This window comes from Dendrobates tinctorius, unplaced genomic scaffold (assembly GCF_039654945.1).
Source record: "Dendrobates tinctorius isolate UK_male_01 unplaced genomic scaffold, ASM3965494v1 ptg000012l, whole genome shotgun sequence".
NCBI classification, from domain to species: Eukaryota; Metazoa; Chordata; class Amphibia; order Anura; family Dendrobatidae; genus Dendrobates; species Dendrobates tinctorius.
The window spans coordinates 2859601-2871877 of record NW_027361680.1 but is presented as its reverse complement, the minus strand read 5'-3'; the positions used below and the strand labels follow the sequence as shown (position 1 = coordinate 2871877).

The window sequence follows — 12277 nt, the reverse complement described above, 5'->3', positions numbered from 1 at the left end:
GCAGATGGTCTGGTGTCTCACAGAGCCAATGATGCAAGACAAAGTCCCCATGACTCCAGACTGCACTGCCCCATCAGTACAAAAACACAGCACCACACCAAATGTAAGGAGCAATGAAACTCACCTCCATCAAGCTCTTCAGTGAGAGCAGAACTGGGCTAGACCCCTTACTTTGCAGTTTCCTGCTAATTAAAATCACCTGTGCCAAATGGGAGGAGTGCTGGTCCAAGAAATGTAAAAGAACATGCTATACGCAAAAAAAGAGCATGAAGTGCACCTCCAAAAATCATACATTGATCTAATTCACAAAGCAAAAATGTACATATAATTGAACATGAGGTTCTTAGTTTAACATTCTGATCAGACTGTATGAAGCGCACTGCTAACTGTGAGCTGATTTTACTAGCCTGGGAAGCTCCATGGGTATTACCCCCTTCCCAGGCTATAAACATTGTCTTCCAGCCATTGGCTTTCCGTTTGTTGGTTACAAAAATAATACGGGAGCCCATACCTTTTTTCCAGAGAAATAATAATTAAATACATGTACAGTAAACTGCACACACACTGTATTAAGTATATATGTCACTGACATCTATATATCTATCTATTCTATGTGTATTTACTGTATGCAATCCATCTCTTCTATTCTGTTGGCTCCTGCTGTGATTTTACAGAACACAGCAGATAAATTGCTGGCTTTTATTCCATCTACCTATCTATGTAATATAAATACATTTATATGTGTGTGTCACTGACATCTATATATCTATGTATTCTATGTGTATGTATCTATTCTATATAGTCTATTCTAACCTATCAGTGTGATTTTACTGTATGCGGCACATGAATTGCCAGCTTTTATTCTATCTATGTAATATAAATACATTTATATGTGACTACTGCCAAACATATCTTCAAATTTCCAAGCACTAAGTTTTGTATTTATTTTCAGAAAATGAAAAATGGTCAAAATAACAAAAAAATGCAGTGCTTGCTGACCTCAAATAATGCTAAGAAAACAAGTTCATAAACATTTAGAAACAACAATACTAATGTTTTAGCTCAAGAAGAGTTCAGAAATCAATATTTTGTGGAATAACCATGATTTTTAATCACAGCTTTCATGTGTCTTGGCAGGCTTTCCACCAGTCTTTCACACTGCTTTTGGATGACCTTATGCCACTCTTGGTACCATGGGCGTATCTAGGGGGGGGCAGCCAGGGCAGTTGCCCCGGGCGCAGCCAGCAGGGGGGCGCAGTCGAGCCGCCTAATGCAGCGGTCCGCAGTGTCCTCCTTGGCGGCTGCGTTCTGCCACCCCCCCGGCCTGGGAGTCGGCGGTTCTCTGTGTCAGCTGTCAAGCTGACAGCCGGCGCAGAGAAGGAGCGCTTGCCAGCTCCCAGGGAACAATTATACTGGCGTCTATACAGACGACAGTACAAATGAAGCTCTGACCGCCGGGCCAGAGTGATGTCAGCAGCGTGACATGTCATGTGATCATGCTGCTGTCGTCACTCCCCAGCGCCAAAAGCAAACGCTGGTGGTAAGTGTGCTCCTCTGTGGAGCTGAAGAACCACCGAAGATGGGAGATGAGGGGGAGTTAATGAGTGGAGATGGGGGGGATTTGTAGAGGGGATGGCGGTTAATGTGTGGGGGTATTTAGAGTGGGGATGGGGGTTGATGAGTGGGGATGGGGGTTAATGTGTGTGGGGGTTAATGAGTGGGGATCCCATGGGGTTAATGTGTGGGGGGATTTGGAGTGGAGATGGGGGTTATTTAATGTGATGGGGGTTAATGAGTGGGGATGGGGGTTAATGTGTGTGGGGGTTAATGAATGGGGATGGGGGTTAATGTGTGGGGGGATTTGGAGTGGAGATGGTTATTTAATGTGTGGGGGGATTTGGAGTGGTGTTGGGGTTAATAAGTGGGGATTGGGTTAATGTGTGCGGGGGTTAATGAATGGGGATGGGGGTTAATGTGTGGGGGGCGTTAATGAGTGGGGATGGGGTTAATGTGTGGGGGTATTTGGAGTGGGGGTGGGGGGATTTGGAGTGCTGATGGGGGTTAATGAGTGGGGATTGGGTTAATGTGTGGGGGGATTTGGAGTGGGGATGGGGGTTTATTTAATGTGTGGGGGGATTTGGAGTGGGGATGGGGGTACTTAATGTGTGTGGGGGATTGGGGATGGGGGGGATTTAATGTGTGGGGAGATTTGAGGACACAAAATAAAGAGTATGTATGAGGAAACAGTATGGGGGATTGGTGCAGACAGTATGGAGAGCGAATGGGTTAATGTAAGTGGACAAAGTATGGGGAGTCAGGGATATGTGTGAGCAGACAGTATAGAGAGTGAGGGGGTAAATATATGAGGAGACAGTATGGTGAACAGGTGGGATGCTAGAGGGGAATAGTGTGAGGCGACAGTATATTGCAGACATTTTTATTCAGGGGCATTATAATGACACTTCTATATTTAAGGGCATCGTGTGGAGATTTGCTGCAGAAGACCGGAGAAGATGGAAGTCTGCAGAAGCCGCTGTGGATGAGAAAACTCATCATGGGGTCTAGAAGAAAAGGTGACTGACTGCAGAGACGACGTCATCTACAAGGTACCTGGATGTAAATGTTATTTGTGCTACTGACTTATTCTCATGTTTTTATTTGTTAGGAACATTACAGGGGTTGTCCAGGTCTGTGCTGAGTCTGCAGACATTCTATGTGACTGCAGACTTCTGAATTCTCACAGTGCTCACTGAACGCTGTTAGGATTCTCTCGTGCCGGTAATTTACATACATGCGGTCACATGCTGACTAGACGTGTGTGGCCTCACTCAATGAAAATGAACGGAGCGAGGCCGGGCACGTCTAGTCGGAATGTGGCCAGAAGTATATAAATCACATACTTGTGCTGACATGACTGTACATCGGCAAGGGAGAATCCTAAAAGTGTGCAGTGCATTCGTTGTGAGAATTCAGAAGCTGCAATGTCAGGATTCAGCTCTGCAGGTTGCAGTAGTCATCACATGGACACTTCACTCATATGCGATTTTCATAGGTATGGTCCTGTGACAATGAGCTTCTCTTCCTGCTTCTCTCAGTTTTTTACTGAACATTGAGAGCATTAGGAAGAGCAGCTCGCAGGTACATGGCTAAGTGTGCAAGTCGCATATGTACTTGGGCGGGGGGGGGGGTGGGGGCACCGAACCAAATTCTTGCCCCGGGTGCCAGAAAGCCTAGATACGCCTCTGCTTGGTACAAAAATGTAGGCAGTTCTTTGTTTGACGGCTTGTGACTATCCATCTTTCTCTTGATTACTTTCCAGAGGTTTTCAATGGGGTTTAGGTCTGGAGATTGGGCTAGCCATGACAAAGATTTGATGTGGTGGTCCTTCATCCACATGTTAAATGACCAAGCATGACACATTGTCCGGCTAGAAAAACCAGTCCTCAGAGTTGGGGAACATTGCCTGAGCAGAAGGAATCAACTGTTTTCCCAGAATAACCTTGCATGCGACTTGATTCATACATCCTTCGCAAAGATTAACTCGCCCAATTCCAGCCTTGCTGAAGCATCCCCAGATCATCACTGATCCTCAACCAAATATCACAATTAGTGCAAGGCACTGTGGCTTGAATACCTCTCCAGGTCTCCGTCTAACCATTAGACGACCAGGTGTTGGACAAAGCTGAAAATTAGACTCAGAGAAGATTACCGTACTCCAGTCCTCTATGGTCCAATCCTTGTGGTGTTGGACAAACTTCAGCCTGGCTCTCCTTTGCTTCTTATTGATGAAAGGCTTTTTTCTACCTTTACATGACTTGAGCCCTGCCTCTAGGAGCCTGTTATGAACTGGTCTTGCCGTGCACTTCTCCCCAGCTGCCATTTGCCATTCCTTTGACACCGATGCATAAAAATCAGGCAGCACTCGCATGGTCCGAGTGCTATGTGATTTTTTTTTTTCTCGCACCCTTAGGCTTGCATTGGCGAGTCTTGGTAGAGTCTCGGTGCCAATCACAGCATGATGCGATTTTACACGCATGTCGAATACGCCTGAGAAAATAAACGATTATGTGAGCTACCCCTAGGCCCAGTGCCATGTAATGTTTTCTCGCATAGCACTCTGCCATATTCTAGGGTAGTGTTACGTCGGCCTTATTGTTGTTATTGATAATAATATGCACAGAAATACTGAAAAATCTTTAGAAAATACCTTCACATTCAGGTGTGTATTCTGTCCATTGGCCTTTGGAGCTACATGTTGTCTTATTGGATCCCTTTAAATTCCATCCTTCTGAGCAAGTGAATTCACAAGTGGAACCAAAGCTGTTTTTATTCCATGGATGATTGCATGTAAATGATCCTTGTGGAGGAGAATTGAGCGTGCCACAGGGAACAGCTAGAACAGAAATAATGATGCTCTGAAGTGAGAGAGGTATGTTAAAATTTAGGAATTGCTGTTTGTGCACAATGTTACAGTCAGAGGAAGCCTGATATTCACTGAAGAAAGTAGAAGATGTAGGTAGTGAAAGAAAAAACAGTAATATAACCAATAAGTGTCATTGTGGAAGCAGGCAATGATACTGCACTATTTAATTGATCCCATTTTTTAGGCTATGTGCACACGCTGCGGATTGGTTTGCGGATTTTTATCTGTGGAACCGCAGGTAAAACCGCAGGTACAATGACCTGCGGTTTTACCTGCGGATTGGCCTGCAGTTTTGCCCTGCGGTTTATCACCTCTACAATGGAGGAGATGGTAAACCGCAGCAGAATCCGCAGAAAAGAAAAGAAGTGACATGTCAATTCTTTCTGCAGATTCAAAACCGCAGCTTTTCCACAGTTAAAAATCTGCAGCATGTGCACAGCAGAATGTAAATCTCATAGACTAACATGCTACTGTACACTGTCTGCAGAACTGCAGCCAAAACTGCAGCGGATCCGCAGCAAAAGCCGCATTGTGTGCACATAGCCTTTATCTTTTCCTGCCGTGGCTTATTTTTAATTTGTGCACTTGTTTTTTTCCTCCCCTTCTTCCAAGAGTCATAACTTTTATATTTCTCGTCCGACAGTAGTAGAGGGCTTGTTTTTTTTGCAAGACAAAGTAGTTATAAAGGACGTCATTAATTTTACCATACACAGCACGACTTCAATCACTGCTCAGTACATAGTGAGCGGCAACTTTAACCACACCCTGGCAATCAGAGACAACTGGCTCAGGGGAATCACTGAAGGGATGGCTGCCAGTTAGTGCTGGGATATGGAAATGTACTTAGCGGTGACTGAAGCATTGTCGTTTGCCAGGAGTAATAGAGTTATTTTCCTAATGGCAGCCAGGCTTTCAGTGCAGCGACCACACAGCTTTAGAACGCTATTAACATGCAGATGGACCACATATCTACTGGTTAATAGGGTTGTTCATCCTTAAGGTATAAGTCTGCAGTCACTCGGTGGAGGATTCTCCAGTGCTAGGAGCAGCAGGCACGCGGCCGTAAGTATGTAATTTGCATACATCATGACACGTGCCGACTAGATGTCTCTGGCCTCATTCAATGCCAGTGTATTGAGTGAGGCCGATCTCATCTAGCCAGAATGTGGCCAGAAGTATGCAAATCACATACTTGTGTACACATGATGGCAGGTTCCCGATACCTGAGAATTCCCCCAAGGCGCAGTGTATGCGATGTGAGGAAGCATAAGTCTTCAGTAACATAGAGTGACTGCAGACTTGTGCCCCAAACCTGGACAACCCCATTAACAACATCTTGAGACGTGACACGTTGTTTTTAAATGCTGCTATAGAGAATGATAGTGGTATTTAAAAGGTTAAAAGCAGCAATTGGAGCTTGGCTTTGATAGCTACAGTTACAGGCAGATACCTGCTGTATAACACAGCCGACATCTGCCAGGTATGGTATGGAGTTAGGCAGGTTGTTGTGTGATTCGGAGATACCATTACCTCTGTACTAGCTTTTGACATCTCTAGCTGAGTCCCTGCATTTGCGGTGTCTATATTATATGAATATTTAATGCTAGGTGTTGACCTATGCCGTTCTTTCCACCAGCAGCAGATTTTTTATTGTTTTGTGTCTGTTTTGTACATTCTTTTTCACTAATTAGTAATAGGTCTGCAAAGCTTGCCACATGCATACTATGGATATTTTTGAATATAGATCTGATGCTGTTTTGCACATAGATGAGGTATTTTCTCATGATGATCTTACAGACAATTATCAGAATGATGGGAAAGCAAATTTCATTACTTAGAACATCTATTAGCTAAGGAATTCATTTTCATTCAGGTCGTTATTTGCCTTGAAAAATTTGTATGTGAAGATAGATTCTTGGAAGAGTAAAGATGGCAATTACCACTAAATGCACATAATAACAGCTATTGTACATGTATGGGAAAGTTGTTTTTTTTTTAATGAATGCAGTTTAATGCGATATGATTTAATAATAATGTACATAAGAAAAATCCCTTATTGCAGCTATTTGTAGAAATTAAAAGTAAGCTTGAACCATTTAAACTTTTGGAAAATTATTTCACATTATCGGTGTAGTGTCAGCAAAACTTGTCAAAATTAGAAATGTATGGGGTGCAACCTAGCAGTTCAGGGAGAGCAACATGTTTCTCAGAGCTCCGAAAAATCAGAGAACTTATAAAAGATTTAGAAGCCATCTAGTTATATTATTATTATTATTATTATTTATTTACATAGCACCATTGATTCCATGGTGTACATGAGAAGGGGTTACATACAAATTACAGATATCACTTACAGTAAACAAGCTAGCAATCACAGACTGATACAGAGGGGAGATGACCCTGCCCTTGCGGGCTTACATTCTACATGATGGTGGGGAAGGAGACAGTAGGTTGGGCGGTTGCGGCAGCTCCCGTGTTGTTGAGGTGGTAGCTCTGGTAGTGGTGAGGAGGTAGCGTGGTCATTGCAGGCTGTAAGCTTTCCTGAAGAGGTGGGTTTTCAAGTTCGGTCTGAAGGATCCAAATTTGGTTGATAGTCGGACGTGTTGGGGCAAAGTATTCTAGAGGATAGGGGATATTCGGGAGAAGTCTTGGAGGCAGTTGGATGAGACGTGAATAAGTGTGGAGAGAAGGAGGTCTTGGGAGGACCAAAGAATATGTGAGGGAAGAAAACGGGAGATTAGTTCAGAGATATATGGAGGAGACAGGTAATAGATGGCCTTGTAGGTCAGTATTAGTAATTTGATCTGGATACGCTGAAGGAATGGGAGCTAGTGAAGAGATTTGCAGAGGGGAGAAGCGGAGGAGCAGCGAGGAGAGAGATGAATTAGTTGGGCAGCAGAGTTAAGGATGGACTGGAGAGGTGTGAGGGTGTTAGCAGAGAGGCCACAGAAAAGGATGTTGTAGTAGTCAAGGTGGGAGATGATGAGGGCATGCACAAGCATTTTATTAGATTGAGGGTTGAGGAAGGGACGGATTCTGGAAATATTTTCGAGCTGAAGGCGACAGGAGGTGAAAAGAGCTTGGATGTGCGGTTTGAAGGACAGGGCAGAGTCAAGGGTTACTCCGAGGCAGCAGACTTCTGGTATAGGGGAAAGCGTGATGTCGTTAATTGTGATAGGTCAGCTAAGGAAGATCTGTGAGATGGGGGAAAGATGATGAGCTCAGATTTGTCCACATGGAGTTTGAGGAAGCGAGAGAAGAAGGAGGATATGGCTGATAGACACTCCCGGATTCTGGACAGCAGAGAGGTGACATCTGGGCCAGAGAGGTACAGTTGTGCTCAAAAGTTTACATACCCCAGCAGAATTTTTGCTTTCTTGGCCTTTTTTCAGAGAATATCAATGATAACACCAAAACTTTTTCTCCACTCATAGTTAGTAGTTGGGTGAAGACATTTATTGTCAAACTACTAAATTTTCTCTTTTTATATCATAATGACAACCCAACACATCCAAATGACCCTGATCAAAATTTCACATACCCTGGTGATTTTGGCCTGATAACATGCACAGAAGTTGACACAAATGGGTTTGAATGGCTACTAAAGGTAACATCCTCACCTGTGACCTGTTTGCTTGTAATCAGTGTGTGCATAAAAGCTGAGTGAGCTTCTGGGATCCAGACACACTCTTGCATCTTTCATCCAGCCACTGACGTTTTTGGATTGTGAGTCATGGGGAAAGCAAAAGAATTGTCAATGGATTTACGGGAAAAGGTAGTTTAACTGTATAAAACAGGAAAGGGATACAAAAAGATATCCAAGGAATTGATAATGCCAGTCAGTTGCATTCAAACTGTTATTAACAAATGGAAAATCAAGAGCTCTGTAAAAACAAAACCAGGGTCTGGTAGACCGACAAACATTTTGTCTACAACTGCCAGGAAAATTGTTCGGGATGCAAAAAAAATCCCACAAATTACATCAGCTGAAATACTGGACTCTCTGAAAACTAGTGGTGTGGCTGTTTCAGGATGCACAATAAGGAGGCACTTGAAGAAAAATGAGCTTCATGGTCGAGTCTCCATAAGAAAGCCATTAATGCACAAATGCCACAAAGTATCTCACCTACAGTATGCAAAATAGCACAGAGACAAGCCTCAAAATTTCTGTAACAAGGTAATTTGGAGTGATGAGTCCAAAATTGAACTTTTTGGCCACAACCATAAATGTTACATTTGGAGAGAGGTCAACAAGGCCTATGATAAAAGGAACACCATTCTTAGTGTAAAGCACAGAGGTGGATCGCTGATATTTTGAGGATGTGTGAGCTACAAAAGCACAGGAAACTTGGTCAAAGTTGAAGGAAAGATGAATGCAGCACATTATTATCAAATACTCGAGGCAAATTTGCAGTCATCAGCATGGAAGCTGCACATGGGACATATTTGGACGTTCCAACTTGACAACGATCCAAAACACAAGGCCAAGTTGACCTGTCATTGACTACAGCAGAACAAAGTGAAGGTTCTGGAGTGGCCATCTCAGTCTCCTGACCGCAATATCATTCAGCCACTCTGGAAAGATCTCAAGTGTGCAGTTCATGCTAGACAGCCCTGGAATGAACAAGAACTGGATGTTTTTTGCCAAGAAGAGTGTGCAGCTTTATCATCTGAGAAAATAAAGAACCTCATCCACAACTACCACAAAAGACTTCAAGCTGTCATTGATGTTAGAGGGGGCAATACACGGTATTAAAAAATGGATTATGTAAACTTTTGATCAGGGTCATTTGAATGTTTTGGGTTGTTGTTATGATTTAAAAAGAGAAAACTTTGACAATAAATGGCTTCACCAACCACTAGCTATGAGTGGAGAAAAAACGTTTGGTGTTATCACTCATATTCTCTGAAAAAAGGCCAAGGAAGCAAAAATTCTCCTGGGCTATGTAAACTTTTGAGCACAATTGTAGATTTGATTGTCATCAGCATAAAGGTGGTACTGGAATCCATGGGACTTTATGAGCTTCCCCAGCCCAAGTGTATAGATTGAGAAGAGAGCCTTGGGGGACTCTACCAGAGAGAGGGTGGGATGTGGGGGTAGTGTGGGAGTGGGAGACACTGAATGTGCAGTTGGAAAGGTATGAAGAGATCCAGGATAGGGCAAGGTCTTTGATGCCAAAGGAGGAGAGGATCTGCAATAGGAGGCAGTGGTCAACTGTGTCAAAAGCAGACGACAGGTCTAGAAGGAGGCGTATAGAGTATTGTCCCTTAGCTTTGACTGTAAGTAAGTCATTAGTAATTATGGTCAGGGCTGTCTCAGTGGAGTAATGGGGGTGGGAACCAGATTGTAGATTATCAAAGACCAAGTTAGATGAGAGGTGGATGGAAAATTCAGCATGCACGTGCTGCTCCAGGAGTTTGGATGCGAATGGGAGTAGCTGGACATAATGGTTGGGTCAAGGATTGGCTTTTTCAGTATAGGATCAATTGTGGAATGTTTGAAAGCAGAAGGGAAGGCTCCAGAAGTTAGTAATAGGTTGAAGAGGTGGGTTAGGGATGGGATAAGAGTGATGGTGAGGTTGGGAAGGAGGTGGGATGGGATGGGGTTGAGTGCACAGATGGTGAGGTGTGATTTGGAGAGGAGACAATTTAGCTCCCCTTCAGTGATGTCGGAGAGGGAGGTTATGGGGTTTGGGCATTGGTCTGATATAATAAGGGGTTGTGGTGGTTAACAATGAAGACTTGCCTTGTTTGGTCAATCTTATTATTGAAGTTTGTGGCAAAGTCCTCAGCAGAGATGAGGGAGGTTGGAGGGGGCAGTGGTGGGCGGATGAGGGAGTTAAAAGTATTGAATAACTGTTTGGGGTTGTAGGATAGGGTAGATATGAGGGTTGTGAAGTAGGCCTGTTTAGCAGAGGTGAAGGCAGATTTGAAAGTGAGTGTTGCCTGTTTGAATGCAGTGAAATCGTCTTACGAATTTGTTTTCTTCCAACGCCGCTTTGCAACCCTAAACACTTGCCAGAGCTTTTAATTGGTGTTATTGTGCCAGGGTTGTCTGTTGATACATTGCACTCTGCCATAAACGAGAGGGGTGACCACGTCAATAGCTGATGCGAGAGTGGCATTGTAGAAAGCAGTGGCACTGTCTGTGTCATGGAGTAAGGTTATGGATACCAGTGGTAGAATAGAGTCAGAGAGCATGTGGAAGTCTAGATGTTCCAGGTTTCTTCAGGGTTGCGCATGTTGCTGGACATGGGTGACAGGTGTAGAGGACAGGAATGAGAAAGTGAGTAGATGGTGGTCAGATAGAGGGAGAAGGGAGGTGGTGAAGTTAGATAGAGAGCAGAGACCGGTGAAGACCATGTCTAATGTATGTCTGTCTGTGTAAGTGGCTGAGGAGGACCACTGAGCAAGTCCAAAGGATGAGGTAAGAGACAGGAGTTTGGAGGCTGTTGACTGAAGGGTATCAGTAGGGATGTTGACGTCGCCCATGAAGATAGTGGGGATGTCAGTGGAAAGAAAGTGAAGAAGCCAGGTAGAGAATTGGTCAATAAAGGCAGTGGCCAGGCCTGGAGGTTGGTATATGGTGGCCACTTGGAAGTTGAAAGGAGAGTAGATGCGGACAGAGTGGATTTCAAAAGAGGGGATGATAAGGGAGGGAAGAGGTGGGATTGGGTTAAAGATGTAGTTGGAAGAAAGGAGACGACCCACTCGTCCACCATGTCTGTTACTGGGGCAAGGAGTGTGGGTGAAATGGAGGCCACCATAACACATCGCAGCAGGGAAGGCGGTGTCAGAGGGTGTCAGCCATGTTTCTGTGAGGCCGGGGAAGGCAAGATTGTGAAAGAAAAAGAGGTCTTGAATCGCATGAAGCTTTATGCAGATGGAGCGGGCATTCCAGAATGCACCAGAGAAAGAGAGCAAGGGGGTGCACATCAAGGGCATGTGTTTTACATTGGAGAGATTGGGGCAGTTCATATTAGGTAGGGAGCGGTAGGAGGGGGAATTAATGGGAAGTATTAGCTGTGGGGGTCCAGGGTTGGGAGATATGTTGCCAGCAGTGAGGAGAAGCAGAGAGAGGGAGAGCAGGTGGGAGAAAGAGTTGCTGGCTTGTTTTATGTTTTATTAGAAGAGATCTGAGGTTGAGGAGCAGGTTGGCAGAGGAGGTCAGGTGGGGAGGTAAGTGGGAGGGGTGTTACGGTTCTGCAGCACAGAACTAGGGTAGGAGGGGAAAACTGACCCTGCACTGTGGCTAGGCTGGTTCCCTACGATGGAGTGGGCGACCCATTCCTTGTGAATAGACCCACTGACGATCCTAGGCTAATCTCAAGCGAAGACCTATAGATAGGGGGAAGGGGGTCCCTGAAAAATATAAGGGCTGTGTACAAAAATGGGTCACCTCCGAACAGAAAACACAAAGAAGGCTGCAGAAGCAAACTGAAAACAGAAACTGAGGCTAGTGGAACCAGAGGTCCCAGAACTGCACTAATTAAACACACAGAGAGCAAAGCAAGGCTCCAAGCCAGACTTCAAGTGGATTAATACTGTTGTCCAGCAAGGAATGAGAGACAGGTGCAGATTAATAAAGGGTGATACAATCACTTGACCAAAGGCAAACGCAGCACCAGGGGAAAAAGACCAGTAGCCAAAACACTACAAGAAAATGGTGGATAGTCACAAACTGAGCAGATTCTAACAAAGGGGACATGATTATTTGGTTAGAGGGTGCTGGAGTTTGTGATAGCAAAGGAGAGTGAGGATTAATGGAGCAAACACTGTAAGTGCATATGTAAACATGGTGAAGGAGTAAGATGGTTTAAAAGAAAAGCTAAGTCCAAGTAATAAGAAGTGTTT

The 12277-nt window shown here is 44.3% G+C and overlaps 1 protein-coding gene across 1 annotated transcript in view; it reads right to left on the bottom strand.

Annotated features, from left to right (window-relative positions):
* The window catches only part of LOC141067361 (L-selectin-like), a 297474-nt gene that overhangs the window by 49764 nt on the left and 235433 nt on the right, over positions 1 to 12277 (bottom strand). Inside the window, exon 8 of the mRNA XM_073558054.1 lies at positions 4208 to 4393. Coding sequence (XP_073414155.1) covers positions 4208 to 4393 — 186 coding nt within the window. The remainder of the gene's footprint in view (positions 1 to 4207; positions 4394 to 12277) is intronic.